Source organism: Rana temporaria, chromosome 12 (assembly GCF_905171775.1).
Source record: "Rana temporaria chromosome 12, aRanTem1.1, whole genome shotgun sequence".
In the NCBI taxonomy this organism is placed as follows: Eukaryota; Metazoa; Chordata; class Amphibia; order Anura; family Ranidae; genus Rana; species Rana temporaria.
The window spans coordinates 34,969,748-34,983,740 of record NC_053500.1 but is presented as its reverse complement, the minus strand read 5'-3'; the positions used below and the strand labels follow the sequence as shown (position 1 = coordinate 34,983,740).

Genomic DNA, 13,993 nt, shown 5'->3' with positions numbered 1-13,993 from the left:
ACAATCGATGGGTTGCCAATCCCCGATTTAGTGTATTGGTGACGGACGTTATTTAGCTTGCCGAGGGAGAGGCAGCGAGTTTAGGGATTTCAGCCTTTGCTGGGAGAAGCAATCAGCTTAGTTCTAGTTACCATGACATTGCAACAGAGAAGGAAGTTGCCATCAGGATTTTCTGATCTCAACCTAAAATTCTATTCACTTTTGAAACGTTGCATCTCACACAAAAGGGCATCTCCATAACCGAGCACAAGGCAGCACGATGGGAGTTTAACTACTCGCCTACAGGGCATTTTCACCCCCTTCATGCCCAAGCCATTTTCAGCGCGGTCACAATTTAAATGACAATTGCGGTCATGCAACGCTGTACCCAAAATGAAATGTTTAAAGAATTACCCCAGAAATTTAGCTTTTTGGTGGCATTTGATCACCTCTACGTTTTTTATTTATTGCACTATAACGTGGGGACGGGAAATCGCAATAAGCGTATATCGATTTGTTTGCGCAAAAGTTATAGCGTCTACAAAATAGGGGATAGATTTATAGCATTTATTATTTTTACTAGTAATGGCAGCGAACTGCAATTTTTATCGTGACTGCAATATTGCGGCGGCCACTTGACACATTTTTGGGACCACATTTATACAGCAATCAGCGCTATAAAAATGCATTGATTGCTGTATAAATATGATGGCAGGGAAGGGGTTAACAAGGAGTTAATTTGTTCCCTAGGGAGTGATTTTTTTTCTGTGGGGGAAGGGGACTGACTGAGAGGGAAACCAATTGGTCACCTCCATGTACAAGGGACACACCAACGGTCTCCTCTTCCTGACAGGACGTGGATCTGTGCGTATACAGACACATCCACAGTCCTGCTCAGTTACTGGGCAATCACGGGTGTGCGCGGCAGACAAGATGTGCCCATTTTTGGCGCCTGTAAAGCATTGCACCAGCAATCAGTAGGTCGCTGGTACCATGCATATCTCCTTCAGATCTGTCAGTGTACCCATACGGGAAAAAAAAAAAAAAAAAAAAAAAAAAAGGATTCAGACAGGAAGAAGCATTGAACTACCACAGCATTGTGGTAGTTAATGGAGAACTACAAGCTGGCAGCCACAAATGATGTTGGGGGTTGTAGTTCACAGAGCTGCAGCATTGAGCCCATGTTTAATGTCAAGGTGAGCTTATCCTTTTACAACCCCTTTAATGGTGGAAAAGTTTTACCTTAATGCATCCTATGCATTAAGGTAAAAAAAACATCTGACAGCAAAGCCCCCCCTGCCACCCCGGGCCCCCGTTTTACTTACCTCACCGTTCGAAAGTCCCGGGCGCATGCTTGTCATCTTGTTCAGTTCCCAGCCTGGCCGTTGATTGGCTAGGCGGATTGATAACAGCGCAGCCATTGGCTGGCGCTGCTGTCAATCACAGACGATGACGCGCCGGGGGGCGGGGCCGAGTGATCCAGTCGGCGGCTATGGCTGCTGTTGTATCACGGGAGCATGCTCGCAAAAGCTTTCCACCATGCGAGCTCGCTTGCATGAAGGTAGAAAGCTTTTGCGAGGAGGAGCCTAGACAGCTGCCGAGGGACCCCAGAAGACCGGATTCGGGGCCACTGTGCAAAACGACCTGCACAGTGGAGGCAAGTATAACATGTTATTTTTTTAAAAAAAAATTGGGCCTTTAGTGTTCCTTTAACCTCTTCCCTACCGAGTCATAGTAAAATGACGTCGGCGGGAACCTCTCGTCTTTCAGACTGTATGTCATATGACATTCTCGCCTTCCTGGCCGCTAAGGGGTGCGCGCACCCCCGCATTGCTTGGGACCCAATGCGCGTGCCCACGATGTCCGCCGGGCAATCACGGGAGAAAGACCCATACCCCAGTGTAGACTGAGTGATGTCACCAACTGTCCTGTGCATAGATAATTAAAACACACACCTATTGGTTTAAATATAAAAAATTTATTCCAGTGATTTTAAATTCCATCTTATGATTTGTAAAGGTTGGCAACATCCGTAAAGGGAGAGGAGAAATCAGTGCAATTAGTGGCAGTGCTTTTACAGAGCGGGTCGCTTCTTCAACCATCCCAAGTCCCATAGTGGACTTCCAGATCGGCTGCACTGAGCCCCGTAGTTCAGACAAACGTGGCCATAAGGACAGCAGTGGACTCTGTCTGGGCAGCAAACACCCTGCAAAAAAATAAATAAAATCAGATCAGTCTAGCTTTCCACTTGGAACAGGATTTTTAATTATTAACAGGTTCTAACATCCGCCATTCCCAAAATCATAGCATTAAACGCTCCAATACAGACGAGGAGTTTGTGTCCCTGACCTGGAGAATGGGACCAAACTAGTGAAGCTTCAGAGCCAACATGGCTGGTAGTTTTAGTCACATTCAACTGGAATTGTTCTGCAATATTGAAAACAGACCAGCATATACATACACACACACATACATAAAGATACAAATCAGTGAAAGCAACCACCCTGGATTTTATCAAGGCATATGAGTTGTGGAACCATCTTGTTCTAGGTACAGGAACCCCATCCTTGGTAAGGTACAATTTGTCAGATCAGAGATGTTAATACATTCTTTGTGAACAGATGGAGTCAATGCGCACCCCCCCCCCCCCCCAATGTACAGGTCTTTGCACTTGTGTTAGAAATAGAAGCTTGTACACCTAGCACTCAATGAATTGCTGGGTTGAAAGACAGGGATGCTCTAGCTGCATACAGGAGGCAGCATGCCATGTTTTACATCTCACAGCTTCACACCTCCAATCCGCTCTGCATTGACTTCTTCCCATGATGGACAGGGTGGTCACTTAGTCAAATACCCTTGTAAAGGGACATTTTTTTTCACACTTCTGGCAGATTGTCTTAAATGCTGCAATTTCCTTTCCCCACAGCCATATTTGGGTGGGTAGAACAGTTACCCCCACTGCATGCTGTGGATCCCCCCTCCCCATACATCACTATAGCACATAATGTATGAGCAAACTGGAGGAAGCCGAGGGCAGCAGAAAACTCATCCCACCCAAAGTTTATTGGCAAGACCCATTCCCCAACAACTCCTATAGAAGGGGACAGTAGACACCATGATGGGAACGCACAGGTAGCAACACATGCTCCAAAGCTTACCCACTCATTTTGTATCCTTGCTTAAAAAAAATAAATTTTTTTTTTTATATATATATATATATATATATATATATATATATATATATATATATATATATATATATATATATATATATATATATATATATATATATATATATATATATATACATACATATACACACACATATACATATACATTACATACACACACACACACATATATATACACACACACTTTTTTTAAGGGCCCATACGTTTGCAGATGGGGAAAAAAAAAAAAAAAAAAGGGGACATACATTGATCCCTATGAGATTGCAGGTGTCAGCGGATGAACATCCGATCTCACTCGGTTCCGCAATCCTCCGATTCTGCAGATGGAGAAAAACCCTATTTTTCCACATCCGTCTGGATCGGATGAACACAGACAGATGGTCTGTTCATCTGATCCCCCCCATAGGGGAGAGCGGAGAAAAGACAGGGCGGTCCCTGCACAGTGTGCGGGGACCGCCCTGTCATCCGCTGGCTCAGCGGAGCGATCCCTGCTGAGCAAGCGGAGGTTCACAGGGCGGATCATAACGTATCTGTCCCGTTTGAAAGAGGCCTAAAGCTCTATTCATACCTGAGCGATCTTAACCGAGGGCTGAATAACCACAATTCTGCCGCAATTAAAAAAAAAAAAAAAAAAAAAAAAAAAAAAAAAAATGCAGACGACTTGTGTCCTGACATTACTTAAGGGGTTTTAAATGTTTGTTTATTTTCAATTTTTTTTTAGCCTAGTGCATGGTTAGTTCACTTACCTTTTTCGATTTCCCTTCTAAAATTTCTCACTTCCTGTTAGTCAGTAAGCTTGCCCCCATCTGAGCAGTTCTGGCTGGGGGGGGGGGGGGGTAGCTAGTGTGCTCACCTCCTCCCTTGGGACTACATCCCTGCAGGGAGATGCTGTGAACATTCATGGGGCAAGCTTACTGAGGAGAAACAGGAAGTGAGAAATTCAGACAAAGAAAAAAAAAAAAAACATTTAGAAGGGAAATCTAAGGAAAAGGTAAGTGAACCAACAATGCACCAACTTAAAAAGGAACCAATTTAGATTTTATATATATTTGGCATTTTGTCCTTAATAAAAAGGTTTTACGCTAGGGAAACTTCTGGTTTTAAAAGCAATCCAGGTGTCTGAAATAAACCATGTCACCGCTGCAGGCATAGAGAAGAAAGATTGACGGCTGAACACCCATGCAATGCAAATAAAGCTCCCCCCCCCCCCCCCCCCCCAAAACGCGCTGTCATAGCCTCTTAATGTGTGAAATGAGTCAACATGCTTGTGCCAGTAGTTTTTTTTCAATAGGCTTCATTTGCATGAGTGCAGCCTTCCAAGTCTTTTTCCGCTTCACTTGTTTTAACTTCAGACCCTCTGAAGTGTCACCATTAAAGAAATGTCTTCCTTCCAGAGAACAACCTGCATTTAAAATCTGCCTTAAATGTTTTTGCAGCTGAAGGTCAGTGACCTAGGAAACTGGCGTTGGTTGGCAAGTTTAAACTTAGTTTTAATGCAAGAGCATAGCTACATGCTTCACGCTACTCCGTCTGACTCGCCTAGGTATATTGGCAGCACAGCTAGACGCCTCACCCTACAGAATACACCCAGATCAGTCAATGAACTCACCTAGGTATATGGGCAGCACAGCTACATATCACTAAACCTTGCACAGCCGGCCTCACATTGGAGTGTACCCTGGTCACAGCTGAGAACTCACCTGTGGATAGGGGCAGCATGTCCACATACCACCAGGCCCTGTACAGCAGGTCTGTCCATCATAACATGCATGTGTGGAATCGCACCAGACATAATCCAGAGGTGTCACTGGGGTAACTGGTGTAGCTGGAGTAGCCGACTCATCAACTGGTTTGTTGCAGGTTTCGGCCGTCACATCACAAGTGTATCCGCTGGGACAGCAGTGCAGATGGTCTGAGCAGCACACAGCCTGGAAAAGAGATATTCATAAAGTGAATCCGACAGTCAAAAATGGTCCACATTCCCCCACCAGTAGCCATTTGCATTCCAGAGTAAAAATAAGACACCAACTTTAGCTTAAAGAAACCCGTCATGGTGGCAAACATGGAGACCACCATTCATGAGCTCTAAAAAAATGCAGCAGTGCCTGGCTTTTAGCTCTGGGGCTTTTAAGTGAATCACCTGAAACAAATTCAGGTTTTCCATTGTGCATACATCTAACCAAGAATTAGGACCGCTAAACAAATGGCATTTTTTCAGAAAGAGCATCTCGGCACCATTCAGACAAAAAATAAAAACCACACCCCTCCCTCATCTGCTTTGGAGTTGCCCCTTTATTTTACAATCAATGACGTGTGTTTTGTGGCCTACCATAAAGGAGAAAGGGCATTCTGTATTACATCAGGCTCCATTTACACCAGGGGCGTTGGTAGGTGGCAAAAAGACCAGGGGCTTCAGCCCGAAGATGCCACTGGGGGGGTCCGGGGTGGTCATGGCACGTTATTTGGGCTGGGCGGTGGGGTTGTGCGGCGGTGGGTAAGCTCACTTGCTGCCTGGCTTACCAGTGCCCATCAATGACCACTAAACTCACCTACCTGACAGAAATACACCGACTTCACCTACCTGACATACACAATCACTTCACCTACCTGACATACATGCAACATGGACCTACCTGACATACATGTAGGTCAGGTAGGTGAAGTGATTGTGTAACATGGACCTATCTGACATACACAATCACTTCACCTACCTGACATACACCCATCATGTATCACGGCAGCCAGCAAGGAGGAGAGCTGTCCGCCCGAACCGGGATCTTTACAGTGCATTGTGTGGAAGAGGCTTGAAATTGCCGCCTTCTGGAGCCAGTGGCGCCTATGGACGTCACACGTTCCACTGTCCCGGCATTGGACCTCTGAGACGTCCATCATACGAGCTGCAGGCACCAGAAGGCGGGACTTGCAGTATCACTCGGCGCCGTTCCTAATAGCAGTGCCTGTTTGGCAGCACTTGGGGCTGTCAATTGGATGCAGCCTTCCTGACACTCAGGGCTGCAGCCCCCCTAGCCACACCCTCCCGACGCCCCCGATTTACACTATGAAATTTAGAATCTCGGGCAGCATTGCCACAATTCTAAATCATGTGGCAACTGCAGCACAGTGCATTGGTGCAATTTGCTTTCACTGGCACGCACAAATGCAATGCTATTCTGCCACGATTGTCATGCAGCAGGCCACACCTTTCATGAGAAGCTTGTCTGAAAAAGGCAGCTTTGGGGGGGGCAAACACACATAGGGCAGCCCATTGGGGTGAACAGGCTGCCCTATGACAAACAGAACCATGTGAAACTCATGCTGGGAACACAATGCTCATTACTGCCACGCAATGTGAACGTTTAGCCCAAGATCAGGGAAACTGCTTGTTGCGGGACAGTTGCACATAGATTCCTAGAACAGGATGAAAATCCTAATCTAAATGGCAGCCATGGGACATTGTGGCTCCATCTTTGGAATCTTCATACATTGAAGACTTGGGGCAGGGATCTCCAAGCTACAGCCCTCCAGCTGTTGAACTACACTTTCCATGAGGCATTGTAGAACTCCAACATCCAGATGTGTGAATAGTTCCTGAACAACTGGAGGGCCATAGATTGGAGACCTGACTTGGGGCAATGTGACCTGTCCTGAGGCAAATTCCATTAAGATTCCTTGTAGTGAATAGGTCAGTGGTGAAGTAGTCAAGTAGAAAGTCAGCATACAAGTCAACTTACTATAGGCATTGATATTGCTAATCAGTTCTGCGCAGATATGGAAACCTTAGGGCCAGGCAACCGCCTGCTAGAATTCATGCAGGATACTCTAGATGTGTCAAAGTCCTCAAGGAAGGTTTCTCAACCGGTGCTCCTTGGAACCCCTAGGGCAGTGATGGCGAACCTTGGCACCCCCAGATGTTTTGGAACTACATTTCCCATGATGCTCATGCACTCTGCAGTGTAGATGAGTATCATGGGAAATGTAGTTCCAAAACATCTGGGGTGCCAAGGTTCGCCATCACTGCCCTAGGGTTTCTCTGGGAGGTTTCCTTCAGCAATTTCTGCCACTTCGATAAGTTCACACTGACACCATTGATCTTTTTAGCCATCTGTAAGGGGGCAATTCTTCCCAATGGCAACAAGGGTAATGAGCATTCTTCCCACTATCATGAGTTGCAGATTTAAGCAGTGGTGACTGGAAAGGTCAAGGGTTCCTCAGTGGAAAAGGTTGAAAAAGCCTGGCTCCAGTTTTTGCAGAACACTTTAAAGCAGAGTTCCACACAAAAGGGGAAGTTCTGCTTTAAGTGCTCCTCCGCCACTTTTGGCAGGTACCTGCTCCCACTTGTGATCCGAGTGGACTTTCTCCACTACCCCTCCAGTCATCTGGGACACGTCACAGATGACTGCCGGACCATTCAGGGCAAGCAGTGGGATTTGTGCATGCCCAATGTGCACCCAGATGTCATCACAGCCATGTGCCCAGTTGAAATGTTGGCGCTGAAGAGGGAGACAAGCTATGGCTCAGGTAAGCATATCACTGGAATGAGGGGGGATAGGGTGACTTTATAGCTGCCAACTTGGAAACTGGAATCTAAATGTAGTTTCTATTAACACGTCATACTTGCCTCTGAGGTTTTGCACAGAGCAGCCCTGTCCCTCCTTGGGTTCCCTACCAGAGCTTCTGGCTCCTCCCTGCCAGTTAAAGTATAGCAAGCTGCTTGCTATAGGAGCACTTACTGACTGCATGTAGCGACACAAACATGACTCAGCCATGCCCCTCATTACTGCCTGTGATTAGCAGTGGAAGCCAATGGCTCCCGCTGCTGTCTAAGTCAATGAGGAAGGGAGCAGACAGCCTCTGCTCTTGTGCACATTGCTGGATCAAGATTTGGCTCAGGAATACAGGCAGGGACTGCATGAACTGTATAGGGAAGGGGGGGGGGGAAGCATTTTACATTTTTTATACCCTGGCCTTTAGCATCTTCAAGACAAGTAAAATGAGAACTCCCCAGCCGCATGCAAGACAAGCAGACCTTTATGCAACAAACCAGATTTGGTTTTACAGATATTTGAGCAACAAGAGCTTAAGCAAAAGCTGCCCCTGGCATGCCAAAGTACAGAGGTTAATAGATACATAAAAGCCAAAAGAGGAAAGGTCTCAGGAGACAAGTAAAGAGTTACGTATTATGTTCTACTGCGTGTTGCATTGGGTGTTCTACTCTGATGCACATTCGGGCAGTTTGGAATGCTAGGTACATTTAAAACCCCCATGCCAATATGCCATTTAAAAAACAGCCAAGTGACGGCTCACTGGCCCTGCATCTGATACCTGACAAAACTACACTCCTATATCTAAAGGATCATACACACGATTGGACTTTTAACTGACTTTTCCGTGAATTTTTCTTCGTAAGGGCGTTATCCGTGAATTTGGTATACATACACACAGGACTTTCAGCCAACATGAACGTAGTGATGAAATACGTGTTTTCTGCTCTTTACCACCACCCTTTGGGCAACTTCTGCTGTTGTCTGATCTTTAGCATTGGTTCTGAGCATACACGTTTGGACTTAGTTCGATGGACTTGTGTACACACAATCGGATTAGCCGACGTAGGACATTTGTTGCCGGAAAGTTTGTCTGTTCTCACAGCGAACATTTGTCCAATGAAAAAGCAAAAGTTTCTCCGATGGAGCGTACACAGTCAGATCGTCTGCAAAAACAGGTCTGTCCGAGGTTTGTCAAAAAGTCAGATCGTGTGGACGGGCCTTAAAGCTTATGTAGAGTCCCATTACATCTCACGCCTCCTTTGAGGGCCTGCCATACGAGATATTAAATCTGGCAATAGGTGTAAACATGCCATTCTAGAAACAGAACGGGTGCAACAACTGGTTAAAGGGTTGTAAAAGGTACAATGCTTTCTAAATGGCTTCCTCTACCTTAGTGCAGTCCTTCGATTTTGCTTTTAAATGTCCTTATTTCTGAGAAATCCTCACTTCCTGTCCTGTCTGTAACTCCACACAGTAATGCAAGGTTTTCTCCCTGGTGTGAAGTGTCGTGCTCGCCCCCTCCCTTGGGCTACAGGAGAGTCAGGATGCCCACTAACAGCTCCTCCCTCCATCTGTAACGTAGAGAGCGTCCTGACTCTCATGTAGTCCAAGGGAGGGGGCGAGCACGACACTCCACACCAGGGAGAAAGCCTCCCATTACTGTGTGGAGTTAGACCGGAAGTGAGGATTTCTCAGAAGAAATAGACATTTAAAAGCAAAAATCAAAGGATGAGGTAAGTGAAGGAGGACTGCACTAGGGTAAAGGAAGCCATTTGGGGGGGGGACACACACACACACACACACACACACTTTACAACCCCTTTAAAGCTGAACTCCAGGCAAATAGCTAAATTTGGATTTCTGAGAACCCATTCAATATTCATTGCTACCAGAAAGGACAGCAATGTCCTCTCAATCCCCAGTCTGCTTAATGGACCGGAAGAGTCACTGACTGATGAGGTCATCCCTCTGCTTCCCGATCTGTATTTTGTGGACACATTTGCATGCAGCACATCTACTTAAGCTTCCATCCCCTGTCCCAGATAGAGATACAGAAAAATATAATTAACCATCTCTCATTTTAATAGACCTGCATTATTTTCATCCAATACCCATATGGAGTTCAGCTTTACTACCATGAGTCACCCGACACCTTAGCACCCATGCTAGCGTCTGCCCCATGCTACAATGTTAAACCAATGGCATCAAGGGAGCATCTCACCTCTTCCAGGGGGCAGCAGGCCCAGCCTCCACCCTCTGTATGGCAGCATGTGGTACCCTGAGGACAGCTGTGAGACGTGTCACACTTGATCTGTGAACTGGTAAGAGTCTTGCTGAGCCATGGAAAAGAAAGCAGGCCCATAGAACAGGTAGCCAGCTCACCACACCTCCACCCACTGGGGCAGCAGTGGGACTGATCAGAGCAGCAGATGGCCTATGTTCAGGAGAGAACTGAATTACAGAGGAGGAAGAGAAGCAGCAAAGCAGAGATCTGGCCTACCGGGCGGCTACACCACGTTATACCTTTTCAATAGGGCAGCAACCCCAATCTCCGGTGGGAAGGCGGCAGCAGGTGGTCTGGTCAGGACAGGACGTGGTTGGATCACAAGGAACATCAGCACCTGCAAGATTAGGTTGCCTGGGTTAAAAAAAAATCTCCATTAGAGGGCACACTGTAGTAGCACCAATACTTGGTTTGGCCAAGAGGGGGGCACCAGTATTTTAAATTATTCACCAACAGATGCAAGAAACCTGGTTTCTTATGATCCCTTTAAGAGTTGGCAATGAGAGGGGGGGGGTCACTTTTCAGTGCCTGTACACATTTTTACTTCGTAGTTCACTACACTAGCTAACCTATGGCTGATGACAAATGTCCAACTTATGAAAATAATGGACATCAGGGCAAACACCTAGACCAGGGGTCTTCAAACTATGGCCCTCCAGTTCAGGAACTACAATTCCCATCATGCCTAGTCATGTCTGAATGTCAGAGTTTTACAATGCCTCATGGGATGTGTAGTTCCGCAACAGCTGGAGGGCCGTAGTTTGAGGATCCCTGACCTAGACACTTACTACTCCCTCACAATCTCCCCACTAAGGCCTCCCAGCCTGTCCATGCTCCAGCATAAGGAACTCGACAGGGGCCTGGCATCCCTTTGTGCTTACTCTGATCCTTCAGAGCTGGTATCTTCTCGAGCCAAGGGATGGAGTCCTGGCCTTGACGACAGCTTCCTCCTGAGCATGTATATCCGGTGGGACAGCAATGGACCCCATCAGAGCAGCACACAGCCTAGAAAGAATACAAGTTAAATAGTAGCCGAGTAATAGCAGCCAGGAAATATTTCTGTTACCTGCAACCCTGTTTTTACTCCATTCACATACCTTTACAAATGGACAGCATCCCCAGGCGCCGGAGGCCAAACGGCAGCAGGTAGTTGAGCCAGGACAGGTGGTTGTAGCGTCACATTCCACTGTGGCTAAAAAGATTAGCGTAGTTAAGCAATCGCCACTTACAAGACTACAAAGATAAGTCTAGGCCAGAGATGGTGAACCTTGGCACCCCAGATGTGTTAGAACTACATTTCCCATGATGCTCATGCACTCTGCAATGTAGTTGAGCATCAAGGGAAATGTAGTTCCAACACATCTGGGGTGCAGTGTTCGCCATCACTGGTCTAGGCCATGAGCTACGCTCAATAAGTACTTCTAGCAGCGAGTCTTGACCTCAAGATGCAGAACCTTCAACTGCATCGTCCCACCTCAATGTAAAAAAGCCATATAAACAACTTGTAAGTAATGTTTATAGCCAGCCAGGTTGTTTGCTGGCCTGGTTCCTGCCTGCTCTCCCACAGACATTGGGCCAGATTCTTGTACATCCGCGTATCTCTGCAGCGGCGTAACGTATCCGATTTACGTTACGCCACCGCAACTTAGACGGGCAAGTGCTGTATTCTCAAAGCACTTGCTCCGTAAGTTGCGGCGTAGCGTAAATCGGCCGGCGTAATCCCACCTAATTCAAATTTGGATCAGGGGGGCGTGTTTTATGTAAATGTACTGTGACTGACGTTTTTCACGAACGGCGTCCGTGGAAATCTCCCAGTGTGCATTGCTCCTAATACGCCGCAAGGACGTATTGGTTTTGACGTGGACGTAAATTACATCCAGCCCCATTCACGGACGAGTTACGCAAAATTTTCAAATTTTGACGCAGGAACGCCGGCCATACTTAACATTGTTACGCCGCACTTATGCCACCATATAGCAGGGGCAACTATAGGCCGGGAAAAGACCAACGTAAATGGCGTAACTTCACTGCGTCGGCCGGGCGTACGTTCGGGAATTTGCGTATCTACCTAATTTGCATACTCTACGCGGAATTTGACAGAAGCGCGACCTAGCAGCCAGCGTAAAAATGCAGTTACAATCCGACGGCGTAAGAGACTTACGCCTGTCGGATCTAACAGCTATCTATGCGTAACAGTCGTATTGCGGTTGTGAATCTGGGCCATTAATTCTAAGGGGCGCAGGGGGGGGGGGTTACCCAGCATCATTTAGTTATATTAGCTGCCATACTGTTACCCTGTCAGATTGAACCATTTGCAATATTAAAGTGGATTAAAGTGCACATTTTAGGACTGAAGGCAACACCTGAACATTTGACAGCAGAGACCCTGTAGAATAAAAATGGTGGCAGTGGAGACATCGGTCTTTAAATACCAAACATGTAAAGGCCCAGCGCACTACAGTACCCAAAGGCAGGGGAGGGAAAGGGGTAGCAAATTATGTAGTACTTGTGTCCATGGCACAAAGAGTTACCTGCAGTGAGGAGAACTGTGGCACCCAATTATTGCAGCAGGATTGGGACCGATGTCCATCTTTTAGTCTGCCGATTGGACAATGCAAGAGCAGAAACATACTGATCAAGTCATCCTGTTCCCAAGAAGGAAAAAAACCCCAACCCAGATTGTCACTTCAACCATCTAGGAACAATATTCCTGTGGAGATGCCAAGAACCCGATATGCACTCATGCTAGCTGTATTTAAATACCAAAGATTTAACACATGAAACATTTAGAATACACTGCTTTCAAACAGGTCATGTTACCTTCCTCGCGCAGAGCTGGGATCTTTCTGACCATTGGGGTTTCAGAATGTGGGGTAACGCACTTTTTATGAGCGAGGTCACAGGTGGTCCCTGATGGACAGCAGTGACGGTGGTCTCCACAGCAGACAGCCTACAAGAAAGGACTATAGTGTCAGATGCATTATCTGACATTCTTAGCTGGACAGAATGTTACCAGTGGGGACAGGCACTTACAGATATCAATGGGCAGCATCCAAATGAATGTCCGCCCAGCTCACAGCATGTACTGCCATCAGGACAAGAGGAACCATCTTTGCATGGTGTTCGAAGGACCTGCACTGTGGTATAAAATAAATTAAACTTAAAGTTAAGCCTCGTACACACAATGGCATTATCCGATGAGAATTGTGCGACAGGCTATTGTCAGAAAAGCCGACAGTTGTGTGTTTGGAGTTTTGTCCGGGCTTGTGTACACAGTCACACGATCAGATAATTCGCAAAGTACAAGACAGGCATGCTCAGAAGCAATGCTCACCATAACACAACATTAGCAGAAGTTGCCCAAAGGGTGGCGCTAAAGAGCTGAAAAAACACGTAGTTTCAGGTTTGTTGGCTGACAATTCTTTGCCGTTTTTATGCAATACAAGTTCCTGGCCAATTGCAAGGCTCCTCCAATTTATCTCCAGCTCTCCAAGAACCAACTCCAGATTAGATGACTTTGCTCCTATAGTGGCAGAAGTAAGGCTACAGCACTCATGTGAGCCCAGAATCTGATCGCAAACCAAGAGGGGACCTTCTGGCAGGAGTTTTGGGGACTGCTTTTGCAAGAGGGCAAGTACTACAGCCAAGACTACCTTATTCTTTATGCCTCATGTCCGTTTTACAGACGTTTGACTTTTCTGCCTTTAACTCCCCTCTAGGTTTGCTTAGGAGTTTATGGACATAGGCGTTTTACTGGCAGACATCTGAATGCACCAAAGTCATGTTATGAAAGGAAGTGTTAGGCATAATAAAAAAACAATGGGGTAGATTCAAAGAGCAATTGCGTCTGCGTAACCATAGTTACACAGCGCAATTGCTTACTTGCACCGGCGTATCGAATGCTCCTCATTCAGGAACCTCGATACGCTGACTGCAGCCCAAGATATGCCTGGCATAAGGCTCTTATGCCGTCATATCTTAGGCTGCATTCTTAC

General features: G+C 46.4%; 1 protein-coding gene across 1 annotated transcript in view; it reads right to left on the bottom strand.

The window, feature by feature from the left end:
* Positions 1–1,939: 1,939 nt before the first annotated feature.
* GRN (granulin precursor) overlaps positions 1,940–13,993 on the bottom strand; it is a 31,555-nt gene continuing 19,501 nt past the window's right edge. Inside the window, exons 7-14 of the mRNA XM_040331407.1 lie at positions 13,032–13,135; positions 12,819–12,948; positions 11,096–11,190; positions 10,880–11,003; positions 10,238–10,335; positions 9,936–10,148; positions 4,871–5,098; positions 1,940–2,185 (exon numbers count right to left, since the gene is read on the bottom strand). Of these exons, the coding sequence (XP_040187341.1) occupies positions 2,054–2,185; positions 4,871–5,098; positions 9,936–10,148; positions 10,238–10,335; positions 10,880–11,003; positions 11,096–11,190; positions 12,819–12,948; positions 13,032–13,135 (1,124 nt within the window). The 3' untranslated portion in view covers positions 1,940–2,053. The remainder of the gene's footprint in view (positions 2,186–4,870; positions 5,099–9,935; positions 10,149–10,237; positions 10,336–10,879; positions 11,004–11,095; positions 11,191–12,818; positions 12,949–13,031; positions 13,136–13,993) is intronic.